At 35.9% G+C, this 14,044-nt stretch overlaps 1 protein-coding gene across 3 annotated transcripts in view; it reads left to right on the plus strand.

The window, feature by feature from the left end:
- FERRY3 (FERRY endosomal RAB5 effector complex subunit 3) overlaps positions 1-14,044 on the plus strand; it is a 45,548-nt gene that overhangs the window by 19,094 nt on the left and 12,410 nt on the right. The window contains exons 5-10 of one of the 3 annotated variants that reach the window (XM_077759167.1): positions 699-798; positions 902-1,023; positions 6,471-6,577; positions 7,142-7,339; positions 8,179-8,307; positions 13,100-13,174. In XM_077759167.1, coding sequence (XP_077615293.1) covers positions 699-798; positions 902-1,023; positions 6,471-6,577; positions 7,142-7,339; positions 8,179-8,307; positions 13,100-13,174 — 731 coding nt within the window. Of the gene's footprint in view, positions 1-698; positions 799-901; positions 1,024-6,215; positions 6,282-6,470; positions 6,578-7,141; positions 7,340-8,178; positions 8,308-13,099; positions 13,175-14,044 lie in introns of those variants that run through there. The other 2 variants (XM_077759168.1, XM_077759169.1) reach the window with 2 other exon arrangements.

Consider the following 14,044-nt stretch of genomic DNA (forward strand, 5'->3'; position numbering starts at 1 on the left):
GTCACCTGCATTTGAATTAAGCAGGGACTAAATAGTATTGCATAATTAATACTAGAAGGTATATATAAAAATGTATAAATATATAACATATAAATGAGTTTTATTTATCATATACATATAAGTGTCTTAATCAGTTATTATAAATAAGTATAAATTCTCTTTTAAGAGCAGTTAAATTAATTAGAATTATAGTAAAATCCTTTAAGTTAACATCTTTATTCTTTCCACATTTGTTTGCAATATATTTTAGAACAAACTTTTAAAAAAAAATTTTTTTTTTACAAATAGTTTATTGTCAAGTTGGTTTCCATATAACACCTAGTGCTCATCCCCACAAGTGCCCTCCTCCATGCCCATCTCCCCCCTACACCCATCACTCCTCAGTTTAAATATTTTTTAATGTTTTATTTATTTTTGAGAGAGAGAGAGAGACAGCGTGAGCAGGAGAGGGTCAGAGAGAGACACACACACAGAATCTGAAGCAGGCTCTAGGCTCTGAGCTGTCAGCACAGAGCCTGATGCAGGGCTCCAACTCACAACCCACAAGATCATAACCTGAGCTGAGCTCCAGCACTTAACTGACTGAGCCATCCAGGCACCCCAAAATAAAAATTGTATTTTTGCTTTGTAGGGATTGTTCAATGAATCTGGAGTAGCCTTAAAGATTTCATGACTATATCTTCTTATTTATGTTTTAGACAAGGTATTGAAATGGAAAAAGTGATGCAGGAATTGGGGAAATCACTGACAGATCAAGATGTAAATTCACTGGCTGCTCAGCATTTTGAATCCCAGCAAGTAAGTGAAGTACAATGATTTTTAGACACACGGTTGCATTTTATTTTGCTTATTTATTTTTGTAAAAAAAAAAAATTAAACACTTGGTGTACTCTCTTTTTAGGACTTAGAAAATAAGTGGTCAAATGAATTAAAACAATCAACTGCCATCCAAAAGCAAGAATATCAGGAATGGGTGATAAAACTTCATCAAGATCTAAAAAACCCCAACAACAGCTCCCTCAGGTATTAATCGTGTATGGTTCTTATTAGATGAAAGTTCATTGTAAGTAAGAGTTTATATTTATTGTAAAATTAAACATTTTAATTGTAGACATTTAAAAAAATTTTTTTAATGTTTACTATTTTTGAGGGAGAGACAGACAGAGCATGAGCAGGGGAGGGGCAGAGAGAGGGAGACACAGAATCCAAAGCAGGCTCCAAGCTGTCAGCACAGGGCCAACATGGGACTCAAACCCACAAACCATGAGATCAGGACCTGAGCCAAAGGCAGATGTTCAACCAATTGAACCACCCAGGTCCTACTTTAATTGTAGATATTTTTAAGTTACCAATGACAGTTCAAGATAATTTTATGCTTCTAACACCTTTGGTGTAATTTAGATTTATGTGGATTGTTTGGGGATGGGGAGGTTAATTGGTTGGCCCAAAATAATGATTGCCCCCCTAAAATTTGGCTATAAGTCTCTTAGGCATGTATATCTAAATACCCCAACTACTGTCTGTTGGGTTTTTTTTTTTAACGTTTTATTTCTTTATCTTGAGAGAGAGAGCATGCACGTGCATGTGTGTGCAAGCAGGGGAGGGGCAGAGAGAGTAGAAGAGAGAGAGTATCCCAAGCAGGCTCTGCACCAGCAGCTCAGAGATCATGACCTGAACCAGAATCAAGAGCCACCCAGGCGCCCTATCTCTCTTGGTTTTTTTAAACTGGTTTCTGTTCAGTGCAGTAAGCGTTGGTTGGATGCATCTTTTTTTTTTTTAATGTTTTTTTAAAATTTTTTATTTCTGAGAGAGAGAGAGGCAGCGTGAGCAGGGGAGGGTCAGAGAGAGAGGGAATTACAGAATCTGAAACGGGCTCCAGGCTCTGAGCTGTCAGCACATAGCCCGACACAGGGCTCAAACCCACGAACCATGAGATCATGACCTGAGCCGAAGTCAGACGCTTAACTGACTCTTAAATGCCAAGCACTTTCTAAGCAGAAAAACAAAGAAGATGCCTACCCATGTGGAGCTTATATTCTAGAGAGACTGACCTGTAAATAAAGCAGTACTGTATAGAATGATACGTGGAATAATATAAGCATGTGCAAGGTACAAAAATAGTATAGAGGACTTCTGTAATTTGTAAGCTGTATGGTACCTGATGGCCTAAGTACATTGTATTTCATATATTGCCCTAGAGCTCTGACAGTGCCTATGTTATTTCCTGGCTGTGTACTTGTGTGTTTGAGAATTTGTTCCTTTCAAATCTTATATTCAACTGGAAATATACTTATTCCCAGCATTTGCCTGGTATTTGCTATAAACATTTAGAAGTAGCATTTTATTTGTGTAATGTCAGTTTCCCCTACTATTCTTGCTTTGAAGACAAAACCCATATCTGTTTTTTCTTTTGTTGTGTTCCCCAATCCCTGCCAAGTGTCTAGCTCTTACCACTGGCACATAAGATGTACTCAATAAATATTGATAGGATGGGTGGACAAACAGGAAGGTGGATAGATTGTCATTAAATTCTTTACCTGATACTGTATCACCTCTTATCCACATACTATAATATTTTATCTGCCTTATTTTCCCTAAGACAACACCTTAGAAATACTTAAACAATTTTTATGATTAGAAGTGGGATAGCATCCTTGGCACTAACATATTTTACATATTTGACTATAGTCCTCATTTTGAATAAAAATAATAATGAGCACAATACAATGGGAGAGGTGGGTGGAAAGATGGGTTGGGAACATCTGTTTACTGTAATGTACAATGGTGTTTCTCAAACTGCTGGTTTCAATCTGTTAGGATCATTCTAGATTCTTTACTTTCTAATCATACTTTTAAAAATAACAATAAAATGGAATGGAAGAGAATAGAGTAGAATAGGTGGAAGATATGAGAGCACATCCTGCATGAAGCTTCCTATAAATAAATGTATGTATTAAGCCAAAATGTAAAATATATGCTGTATGTCATGGTCAGAAATGTGGAGATCCCTGATTTCAGGAACCTGAGAAAGTCCCTTGTTATAAACATTATGTCTCATTTTGCGGCTATGGTTTCAGAAATTTAATTTATAGAATCAGTTCTATATTGCACCTATTGACTTCTAGCTGCTGGTGCTTTTAAAAGCTAAATATTCCTAAGAAAAAATGTTTTTAATGTGACTTGGATAGTTTTGCTTTTCTTTCCAGTAGGGGTTTCCTTGGGCAGCAGAAACCTGTTTTCAACACAACTCCATATAGATTTTCTATAAGAAATTGATTAAAGTGGTATTTTTTTTAGCCACTTTTTGCTTTTTAAAAAAAGTCATCTCTATTGGGGTGCCCAGTCAGTTAAGCATCTGACTCTTAATGTAGGCTCAGGTCATGATTTCATAGTTGTGAGATCAAGCCCCACATTGGGCTCCACACTGGGCATGGAGCCTGCTTAAGATTCTCTCTCTCTCTCTCTCTCTCTCTCTCTCTGCCCCTTCCCTGCGCATACTTTCTCTCTCTCTCTTTAGAAAAAAAAAGGTCTATTGAAGGGCAAATTATATAAATTAAAATTTTTGTCTTTTGAATTTACATTTTGATGAGTTTTGACAAACTTAACTGGTCATGAAATCATCACTGCAACCAAGATAAGCATTTCAATTTCATAACTTTATAGCTCATTCCTTTCTCTTTCCCTGCTCTTGTCAACCTGCTCTGATTTCTGTCCCTGCAGTTTTGATTCTTTTCAGAATGTCTCATACATAAAATCAAACTGTTACATAGCAGTTTTGGGTCTTGCTTCTTTTACTTATAATGCTTTTGTGACTTATTCATGTTGCTTTATTTATGAGTAGTTTTCATTCATCAGTTGTATTTTAGAAATTTTATAGTTAAAATGTATATGTGTAAGTCATAATGTATTTTTAAATTTTTTAATGTTTATTTATTTTTGATAGAGAGACAGAGCACAAGCAGGGGAGGGGCAGAGAGAGAGGGAGCCACAGAATCTGAAACAGACTCCAGGCCCTGCACTGTCAGCACAGAGCCCGACATGGGGCTCAAACTCACAAACTGTGAAATCCTGACCTGAGACGGAGTCAGACGCTTAAGCAACTGACCCACCCAGGCGGCCCCAAGTCGTAATGTATTATTTCAGACACACTACGTATGAAAATATAAATATAACTGAATATGTCTACTATAAAATAATGAATAAATATGTTTATATATATAATGGCATATAGTTTTGTTTTTCTTATAATATCTTCATTTGGTTTTGGCATCTGGGTAACGATGGCATAAAATGAGTTGCTGGTCTGCTGATGAGCCTGCCAAAGGAGTTAATATCTGTGATCATCAATCTGATATCATGTTTTTATTTCTAACACTTTAATTTCCTTTCTCTCTCTGCTTAAATTCTTTCTGCATCCTTGTGTGTTGTTTTCCAGTAGATATTACAGTGTATTGATCATTGTTATGCAAAAGTCTTTTTTTTTCCTTTTTTAAATTAATTTCTATATTTTGAGAGAGCGACAGGGAACACACGAGCAAGCCCAGGGGAGGAGCAGAGAGGGAGGTAGAGCGTCCTAAGCAGGCTCCATGCTGTCAGTGTAGAGTCCAGTGCAGGGCTTGATCTCACGAACTGTAAGATCATGACCTGAGCCGAAATCAAGAGTGGGATGCTTCACCAACTGAGCCCAGGTGCCCCAAAAGTCTTTTTCTTTTAGGCTCAGTACGAGGGTCGTCTCTCAGTCTGTTTGTTGATTGTTTTATCTCTTGACAATGGATTATTTATTTCTTTTGCTGGCTTTTTGTGTGTGTCTCTCTCTCTTTTAAAAGATAAATGCTGGGTATTATGTGTATTAGTAAAGAAGAGACTAAGGTAGATAATATTTATGTCCCGAAACGAACAGGCCATTAATGTGAAGGTCCTTCCAATCTAGTCAGCAGTTGAGCTGAGTTTGGTTTTTTTCCTTCAATGATACCACAGGCTTCATTCTACAATAGTAAGCTGCTGCCACTTTGTATTTGTAGTGGAGCTTTGGGTTCTAGAGGGTTTTCCCCTGCCATTCTGCTCCATCCTCAGCTTTCAACAGTCTTTGCAGGCCTGTGCCACAGCATGAGGTCTCTTCCTATGCTGTTGCTCTTACCCCTCACGAGTAGACTATTGTTGTTCGTGATGTGCTGCTAGGCTCATATTGGGGGTGGGAAGTAGGTCTCCATTGTCTTTGTCCAGCTTCAGTCTTGGGCAGGCTGTGTGTATCTAGGGCTTGGGTGTGGGGCATTTCTCAGCATTTCTCCCTGTGCCACCAAGGAGGCTCTCTTATCTCCTCCACGGCCTCCAGTGTTTTCTCGGAAACACTTGGTGGAGGCTGATGAAAGAGAAGTTTGCAAGTACATGAAAGCTCCCCTTGTGCCTGAGGCTCATAATTTACATGCTAGCTCACACGTGGCCTTTAAGAATTCATTAAAATTTTAGCCATTTCTTCTTATCTCCTTACATTGCAGCAACTCATTTTCAACACGTTGTGCCAAAAATGAAAACTGTGTCTTCTGTCTGTCTTTGGAGGGGTGTGTTGCACTTTAGAATTGATTGGTATCCATATTACAAGTTATGATTTTATAGATTATCCAGCTGTTTCTTGTTAGAGTGGGTGAAACGTCTCTTTTGGCTTTTTACATCCTAAGGTGAAGATGTTTTGTCAATATCAGTTTTTTAGGTTTAAATTTGCCATATATACTAATGAAGTCAATCAGTGAGACTAATGAGACTGTTTGGAACAACCCTAAAAATGTAGTCCAGGATGACTATTATAGACTTATATCATCTTCCACATACCATGAAATTTGAATTTACAGTTGTGCAGTTATTGAGTGCCTCCATGGAAACCTTTCCAGCAAACACAAGAAGGGAGTAGAGCAAAGAGAGAAGTTCTTCAATGGGAGGAAAATGTTGGCAGGGGGAAAAAGCAGGAAATGGTTTTAAAAAAATAGAGAATGTGAATACATCAAAACGAACTTTCTATTTTTTTATTATTCCTTTTATTTGACTTTTTAATTTTTAATTTTTTTTTCTGTCACTTCACCTTTTTTTAGTTTTGCCTAGAGCCAACCCTGATGTAGGATATATTATATATATTTTGTAAATATGCCATTTTAAAGTAGTAAGTTAATCACTTCATTTAATCATTTTCTTAGACCACCGAGGAATAGTCAATGGCAATACATGAGCTGATATTGTAATGACTGGAAAGAATAATATGCATTACTTGCTGTAAGGAAATGAAAGAACAGGTAGGAATTTTAAAACCTGTTGGTGTTCATGATTCTTACTTGTTACCATGGGTTAAGGATAAGTTTAGGAATAGGTTAAGTTGTACTTTCAGCTTTCCCTTTGCCTCATTTCATTACAAAGCTTTCTTTCCTTCAAGAAAAGTTCTTGACAAAGAGACAAAAAAAGCACTCTAATTTTGTTAATTGCAGTGAGGAAATTAAAGTTCAACCAAGTCAGTTCAGAGAATCCGTAGAAGCAAATGGAAGGATTTATGAGGAGCAGAGAAAATTGGAAGAAAGTTTTACCATTCACTTAGGTAAGTGGACTCATCTTTTGCAGGTGTAATTTATTGTAACTTGTAAAGCTTTTTCTTATGCTATAAGAGAAAACTCCCCAGCATATGAGAAGACTGTACTCATGTTATTTTTAATTACAAATGATGTCCTACTCCTAAAGTTTGTTGGCTATATACTTTCTGTTTTAGCTAATATATTACCTTTTATAAATAGAAATCTGAGGAGCGCCTGGGTGGCTCAGTCGGTTAAGTGTCCGACTCTTGATTTTGGCTCAGGTCACAGTCTCACAGTTCATGAGATCAAGCTCCACATCAGGCTCCACGCTGACAGCACAGAGCCTGCTTGGATTCTCTCTCTCCCTCTCTCTGCCCCTCCTTCCCAAAATAAATAAATAAACTTGAAAAAATATTTAAAAAAACAAAGGTGAAATTTAAATAGTTATTAAGATGGGAAATTTTAAGGCCTATTTCTAATTATTTGTAGCACAGACTTATCTGAATTCCTGCCATAGAGATTTGCATCCTGTTATACTGGATTTTTGCAGCTGTCTAAGTTTCTTTCTGGGACTGTTGCCCACCCCCTAGGAGCCCAGTTGAAGACCATGCATAATTTGAGATTGCTGAGAGCAGATATGCTGGACTTCTGTAAGCACAAAAGAAATCACCGAAGCGGCGTGAAACTCCATCGACTCCAGACTGCACTGTCACTTTATTCCACCTCTCTCTGTGGCCTGGTTTTACTCGTAGACAATCGAATCAATTCATATAGTGGTATTAAGAGAGGTAAGTTAACATTGCATTTTTATTTCATTAAGTTTCTCCTTTGAATATCATTCTTACAAAGAAAGGGATTATGGAAAAACAAAAATTGTAGTTAACCCTAGGATTCTAGTAGCCAAGCAACACACATCCACAGCCGTGGCTATTTTAGATTTCTTTCATACTTCAGCATGGGTAAAGTGCTTCAGGATATTTACATGTTCTTAAAATTCTGTTATCTCATAAGTAATGCTTTTATAGGGTTCTTGCTTCAAGGCATAACAAAAAGAATAATCAATATATACATAGTATTCAGGGTAGAAGCAGATCCTGGCTCAGTGAATTTTGGTTCATCCCTTTGTCTTCTCTTCTTTGTTTTTTTTTAAGATAGCCTATTTCTGAAATGTGCTAGGTAAAAATCAGTGTTCCTTCTGTACAACTCACTTTTTATGATTATCTAAAAAATTTTAAATATATAAAGTATATTCAACCATATAACTTTTTAAAGAAGTTTGAATAGAGTTTACTTCCCACGATACATATGAGAACTTTCTTGTATTTTTTAGCACTTTTGGGGACTTGATTATGATTGAAGTATCTATTACTTAAAGAACGTTTGAAATTATGTAAAAATTTCCTTGTTTATTAGTTGTTTACTCTTTTGAGCGATTGAGGGATTAAGTTTCTGATTCAACCAAAATTGCTGTACCCTAACCTAAAACATAATTATTGAAAGGAAAAGTATAAGAAATCATTCTTGTGAATTTTATATTTTATTTCTGCTAGCTCTCATTGTCTATAAGTTAATACTAAATATTTGATAGCCCACCTTTAGAAGTTTGTAAATGTTTTGGGTCCCTTAGATTTTGCCACAGTTTGCCAAGAATGTACTGACTTCCATTTTCCCCGAATTGAAGAGCAACTGGAAGTTGTCCAGCAGGTGGTACTTTATGCTAGAACCCAACGAAGGAGTAAGTTGAAAGAATCACATGGTCAGTAAACTAAAATTTTTCAAAATTTCACTTTCAGTATATTCTGTCCCTAAGCACTCTAATAGCATATTGGCCATTATTAAAATATAGAAAGTTGTTTTGGTGGAAAAGTGGAGGAAAGAAATTAAGAACAAATATAGGATCATTAGAAGCTTGAATTATGTTCTAAATGTTCTTTTTTGCATGATTTTGTTTAATAGCCTTAGCAAAAACTTTTTGTTTTTATTTTTATTTTATTTTTACTTAAATAGTTTATTATCAACTTGGCTTCTATATAACACCCAGTGCTAATCCCCACAAGTGCCCTCCCTCATTCCCATCACCTCCTTTCTCTTCCCCCCCACCCCCATCAGCCTTCAGTTTGTTCTCAGCATTCAAGAGTCTCTCATGGTTTGCCTCCCTCCCTCTCTCCAACTATTTTCCCCCTTCTTCTCCCTCATAATTATACTTGAAATAAGCACTCAGTGTAAAGTTGGTGATCTTTTTTTTTTAAGTTTATTTTTTGAAAGAGAGAACACATGGAGGAGAGAAGGGGCAGAGAGAGAAGGGAAAACCAAGCAGGCTGTGCACTGTCAGCACAGAGCCTAGCATAGGACTCAAACTCACAAACCTGAAATCATGACCTGATTGGAAGTCGGACTCAACTGACTGAGCCACATAGGCACCCCAGTGATCTTTTGATCCAAGTTCTCTATCTCTAAAATGGACATTAATTACTATGTTTTGAAGTCATAGAATTAATAGTAGCACAAAATATATACTTTTTATGCATTTTGTCTTTGATTCCTCTTAGCTAGCAGGATGTCAATTATAAGAATTGTTTTTGATTGTTCTTTTAAAAAAATGACTATGTCCAGAACTATGTCCTGCTTTTTTAATATTTATCCACAATATAAACATCCTTTCTGGGGTGCCTGGGTGGCTCAGTTGGTTGGACGTCTGACTTCGGCTCAGGTCATGATCTCACAGTTTGTGGGTTCGAGCCCCGCGTTGGGCTCTGTGCTGACTGCCAGCTCAGAGCCTGGAGCCTGTTTCAGTCTGTGACTCCCTCTCTCTCTGACCCTCCCCTGCTCAATTCTGTCTCTCTCTCTCTCTCTCTCAGAAATAAATAAAACATTAAAAATTTAAAAACAGAACATCCTTTCTAACTCTTTGGGAAATTATTTTTAAAGCTATAGAAAATGTTCATGGCATCTTTCTGTATAAGATCTCTATTCATAAACTTCAGGAAAGATGGGGTAAAAAAAATCTTAAATTACAGAGTGATTCTGTTTTTTAATTGAAAACTAGAAGTTTTAAAAGTGGTTTCTTTATAAGTTAATTTGGCATCATAAGTTCATTTAGTTAAGAACTAAATATAAGGGTAATATTCATAAAAATATGTGTAAGCTCTATTTTTTTATTTTTCAGACATTTCATATTATGTAATAGGCATAAAATAACAATACACATTCTTTTTTTTTTTTAACAAATAGTTTATTGTCAAATTAGTTTCCACATAACACTCAGTGCTCATCCCCACAAGTGCCCTCCTCCATNCACATTCTTATACGACTGGAATGCATACTCATTTTAATTTATTTTTTTTATAATTGCCCGTGTATTTTTTTTATAAAAACTCTTTTTTGAAACGGCAAGTTTTTAAAGTATGACTGGTCAAATTTTTAAATCTGCTTATGTACTTGAATGTCTTTTTTGTTGGTTTGTTTTGCAGCTGCAGTGTTTAAAAGAAACCAGTATAGTACTTTTTGTTCATATGTTTTATGTTTTGTAGTAAGCAAAGGTGTACTGTTTTATCTTTGCTTGCTGTCTTTGTTCCTCTTCCCATATACATTGTAGAATTTCTCCCTTTCTCCTGATGCTAGAGTGTAGCTTTCTAGACTTACTTTGATAAGCATTCACTATAGTTTCCATATTTATTCAATAGACCTTTTAAAAAAAAATGTTTTATTTTTTAATCATTTCTTAAATTGGTAAAACAGTCTCAGGATGCACAACTCAAACTATAAAAAGAGCATACGGTGAAAATCTTTGTAATTGTCCATCATCTACTCATTTCCCACCCCAGAGGCGGCCAGTGCTGCCTTGTATCTTCCAGACATACATCTATGTATACAATAGTGCACGTATGTGTGTATTTTTTTCCCTTTTACATAAATGGCATCCTTCCCTGCACACTTTTCCATACTTCGCTTTTTTTTTACTGAATATCTTGACCATCATATCATATCAGTGCTTAAAGAGAATCTTTATACCTTTTCACTGCTGCATAGTAGTAGCCCGTTGCAAAGTATCCAGTTACTAATCATTTCCATGATAGACATTTAATCTGTCCCAGTGTTTTTGCTATTATAAATTATAATGCATGAATCACATGACACATGTATTGTGCATGTGTGAGCATATCTCGGGGAATAGACTCCTAAAGTGAAATTACTGTGTTAAAGGGGACATACATTTATAATATTGATAGTGTTAGCAGGTTCCCTCCATAGCAGCACCACCAGCTTCTATTCCCACTCTAGGTAACTGTGGCTTTGTTGTGGCACTGTGTGTTTCACGTGACAGAGCCAGACCAAGTGTTAGGCAATCCTACAGAAATGCATCCTAACAAAGGACCTTCCAGAAAGTTCCAGTAGGTCCTCGTATTTTTCTACCATCTTCATACTCCATCTCATTCAAACTAGCAATGATGTGATCAGACACATTTTAATATTATTCTTAGTAGTGACTAAAAGCATGAAGATTGAGATCATGACAGGTGTGGGTGAAGGAGGAGGATTCTAAGTATATTTATGAGAGATACCAAGTGTGCAGCAAATGACAGGAAGTTTTCAAACCACATACGGTTAAGGCAATGTGTATAAATCATGGTATTATTTTGCCCTTGTTCAAGCAACTATTTTGTGGTTTAAGTGAGTCAGTGAAACAAGTAGGTTTATAAAAGACAACTTTCTTAAAGGAACCCACATGTTGTCATAGAAGAGTTCTGTGAAAACACTTTCTCTGTTTTTTCCTTTTCTGTGCATGCCCACGTATTTGTTTTACACGTTTACATCCTGGTACTCAAGTACCTGTTTATTCTAAGGTACTCCATAGTTTTGTTTATATTAGAGTCTTTATATTTCTATAATCCATTAAAACAAGCCAAAAGCAATTTAGTTTTCTGTGCACATTTTATATACATTTTTTGAAGTGAAAAATAGTCATTTTCTTTGTATTGCAAGGTGTTAATGAACACATAGAGAGGAGAATAGACTATGAATTGTTCTCTCTTATTCACTTAGTAGGAATTGTCTCTTCATACCACATGTGAACAAAATTATTCGAGTCCTTATTTATCATTTCTTTTGTTTTCTGTGCTATAATCAGACATTCATTCAAGGCCTACTAATTGCATGGCTCTGTATGAGAAACAGACTGTTGCATTAAATTTGGAGTTTGACAACACAGAACCTCCTCTCTCTGCCTCTCTCTACCTCTGTTTATAAAATAGATGCATTTGCAAGATACAGTTACATAAATCAATTATTCAAAGTAGTGACTAGGTAAAAATATGAAGTTACTTTCATTCAGAACATTTTTGAAAGCATAATTTCCCTTGCTATTTTCAATTTACCCTTTTGAGCTTCTGACTGGTTTCAAGTGATTTTCTGATGCTGGCAGCCATTCAAAATAGTTTTGTATTTAATTGAAATATACAGACACCTTTTTAAAGATAGCTGCTTTGAATGCTAATATTCATTTTGCATTTTTGAGTTGTGATAGAAGATACATCTGGATTTTAAAAAATTCTTTTTTAATATTTATTTATTTTTGAGAGAGAGAGACAGAGACAGAACTGAGCAGGGGAGGGACAGAGAGAGAGACAGAGACACAGAATCTAAAGCAGCCTCTAGGCTCTGAGCTGTCAGCGCAGAGCCCAACGCGCGGCTCGATCCACAAACTGCAAGAATCATGACCTGAGCTGAAGTTGGACACTTAACTGACTGAGCCACCCAGTCACCCTGATACATCTGAATTTAAAAGAAGCCTATTAAAAATAGATGTACGTGTGTAAAATAATTTATGTCCAAGTATAATAATGTATGGTCAATTGCAATATATCTTATTTTACCAATATTTATCCTTCTAAATAATGTCATGCCTTCTAGAAAGATTAACTATTGAATACCTAAAAAAAATATTCCATTTAAAACAACATCTCACATATCTGTTTGCAATAAATTGTACATGGTATGGGTAAGAAGTAACAGATTGCAGAATGGGCTGTATATCAAGTGATTCCTGGTACTACTAGCCATTTGCTTGGAGTCCTGGACAAGTTATATCAACACCAGTGACTCAGAATCTAAAAATAAAGATGGCCACACTACAACTATCTAACAAAGTTGTTTTATGTGTAGTTAATTTAGTGCCCTGAGCCTCCCAGATGGAAAGTAGGGTGCTGGCAAGTCTAATGTGGTTAGGACCATAGGGTTTGGACTCTGAGTATGTGAGTTCAAGGCCAGGTTCTACCACTTAACTGTGAATCTTTGGTTAAGTTACTTATGTAAGCCCTATTCCTTCACATATACAATGAAGACAGTAATAGTGCCTACCTTGTAAGGTTGTGGTTTTAGGGTTTTTGTAAGAGTTAAATGAGACTATGCATGTAAAACATGTCAGAATACCTGGCACCTACCTATCTTTAGTATATTTTTGCTGTTATTGTGATTGACTGGGGAGCAGTAGAAGTAATGTGTTCTCATATGTTGTTATGTTCTTTCACATTGCATTATCTTATGAATAGATTCTGGAAACCGAAATGGAGGAAGTGATGATAAGGCTAAAAATGCTGACAGAAACTATTTAAATATTTTACCTGGTAAGTGGTATTTTATTTGAAATTGCAATTTTCTAAGAATTACATGCATGAAAATCATTTGACTTTTTTTGTGATTTGAAATATAAGTTCTTGTAAAAAGTTTGTCAACGTATTACTTTGAAACAACATTGTATCTACATAGTATGCTTTCACAGATGTTCTGCAATTTAAATCTTTATTCTCATACTAGTACTTTCTAGATCCAAAGAAGAAAAATTGTTCAAACAATTGCAAAAGTTTAGTCATATTTGCTATTTTAAATTTCTTCTGTTACACATTGTTTCTTAAATGAACCAAGAAGTCATTTTTCCTCTGAAATACAAACAATACTAGAGATGTAAACAGTTGAACTTGTCGACAACACATGGGTCATATAATTTAGAACCCTTCTTACTTCCACTTCCCCATAAATTTTCCTGTGTCCCATTTCTTTGATTTTCTTTATTATTTTTGGATAAATTGTTTATCAACTGGAAATTCAGGCTCTTGATCCTCTCCCAGATTGAATTTGTTCTGATAATCCTTGGTAATGCTTGTATGACAGGATATAACAAGGAAGGCATATCTTACGAGCATGAAATCGTATAAAAGCTTTTAATCTTTCCAAGTTTATGTTTTCTTCAATAAGTTGTTTCCTCACATTTTCTGCCCCAGTTTTTCTGCATGTAGGTCACATTCCATTTAATGTAAGCAAATAGCACACCCCTTTCTGGTATTCATCTTGTCGGTCTCAGTCAGTCAGCTTGTGGTCATCAGCTTCCGAATTTCCTCCCACCTTCAGATATCCTACCTTCGTGGGTAATGTTAGAGGCAGGATTGCATCACCACACGCTGTTTCCTCCACTTTGTGGAACAGGAAACTGTCCTCCT

Source organism: Crocuta crocuta, unplaced genomic scaffold (assembly GCF_008692635.1).
Source record: "Crocuta crocuta isolate KB4526 unplaced genomic scaffold, BGI_CrCroc_1.0 scaffold72, whole genome shotgun sequence".
Taxonomy (NCBI): Eukaryota; Metazoa; Chordata; class Mammalia; order Carnivora; family Hyaenidae; genus Crocuta; species Crocuta crocuta.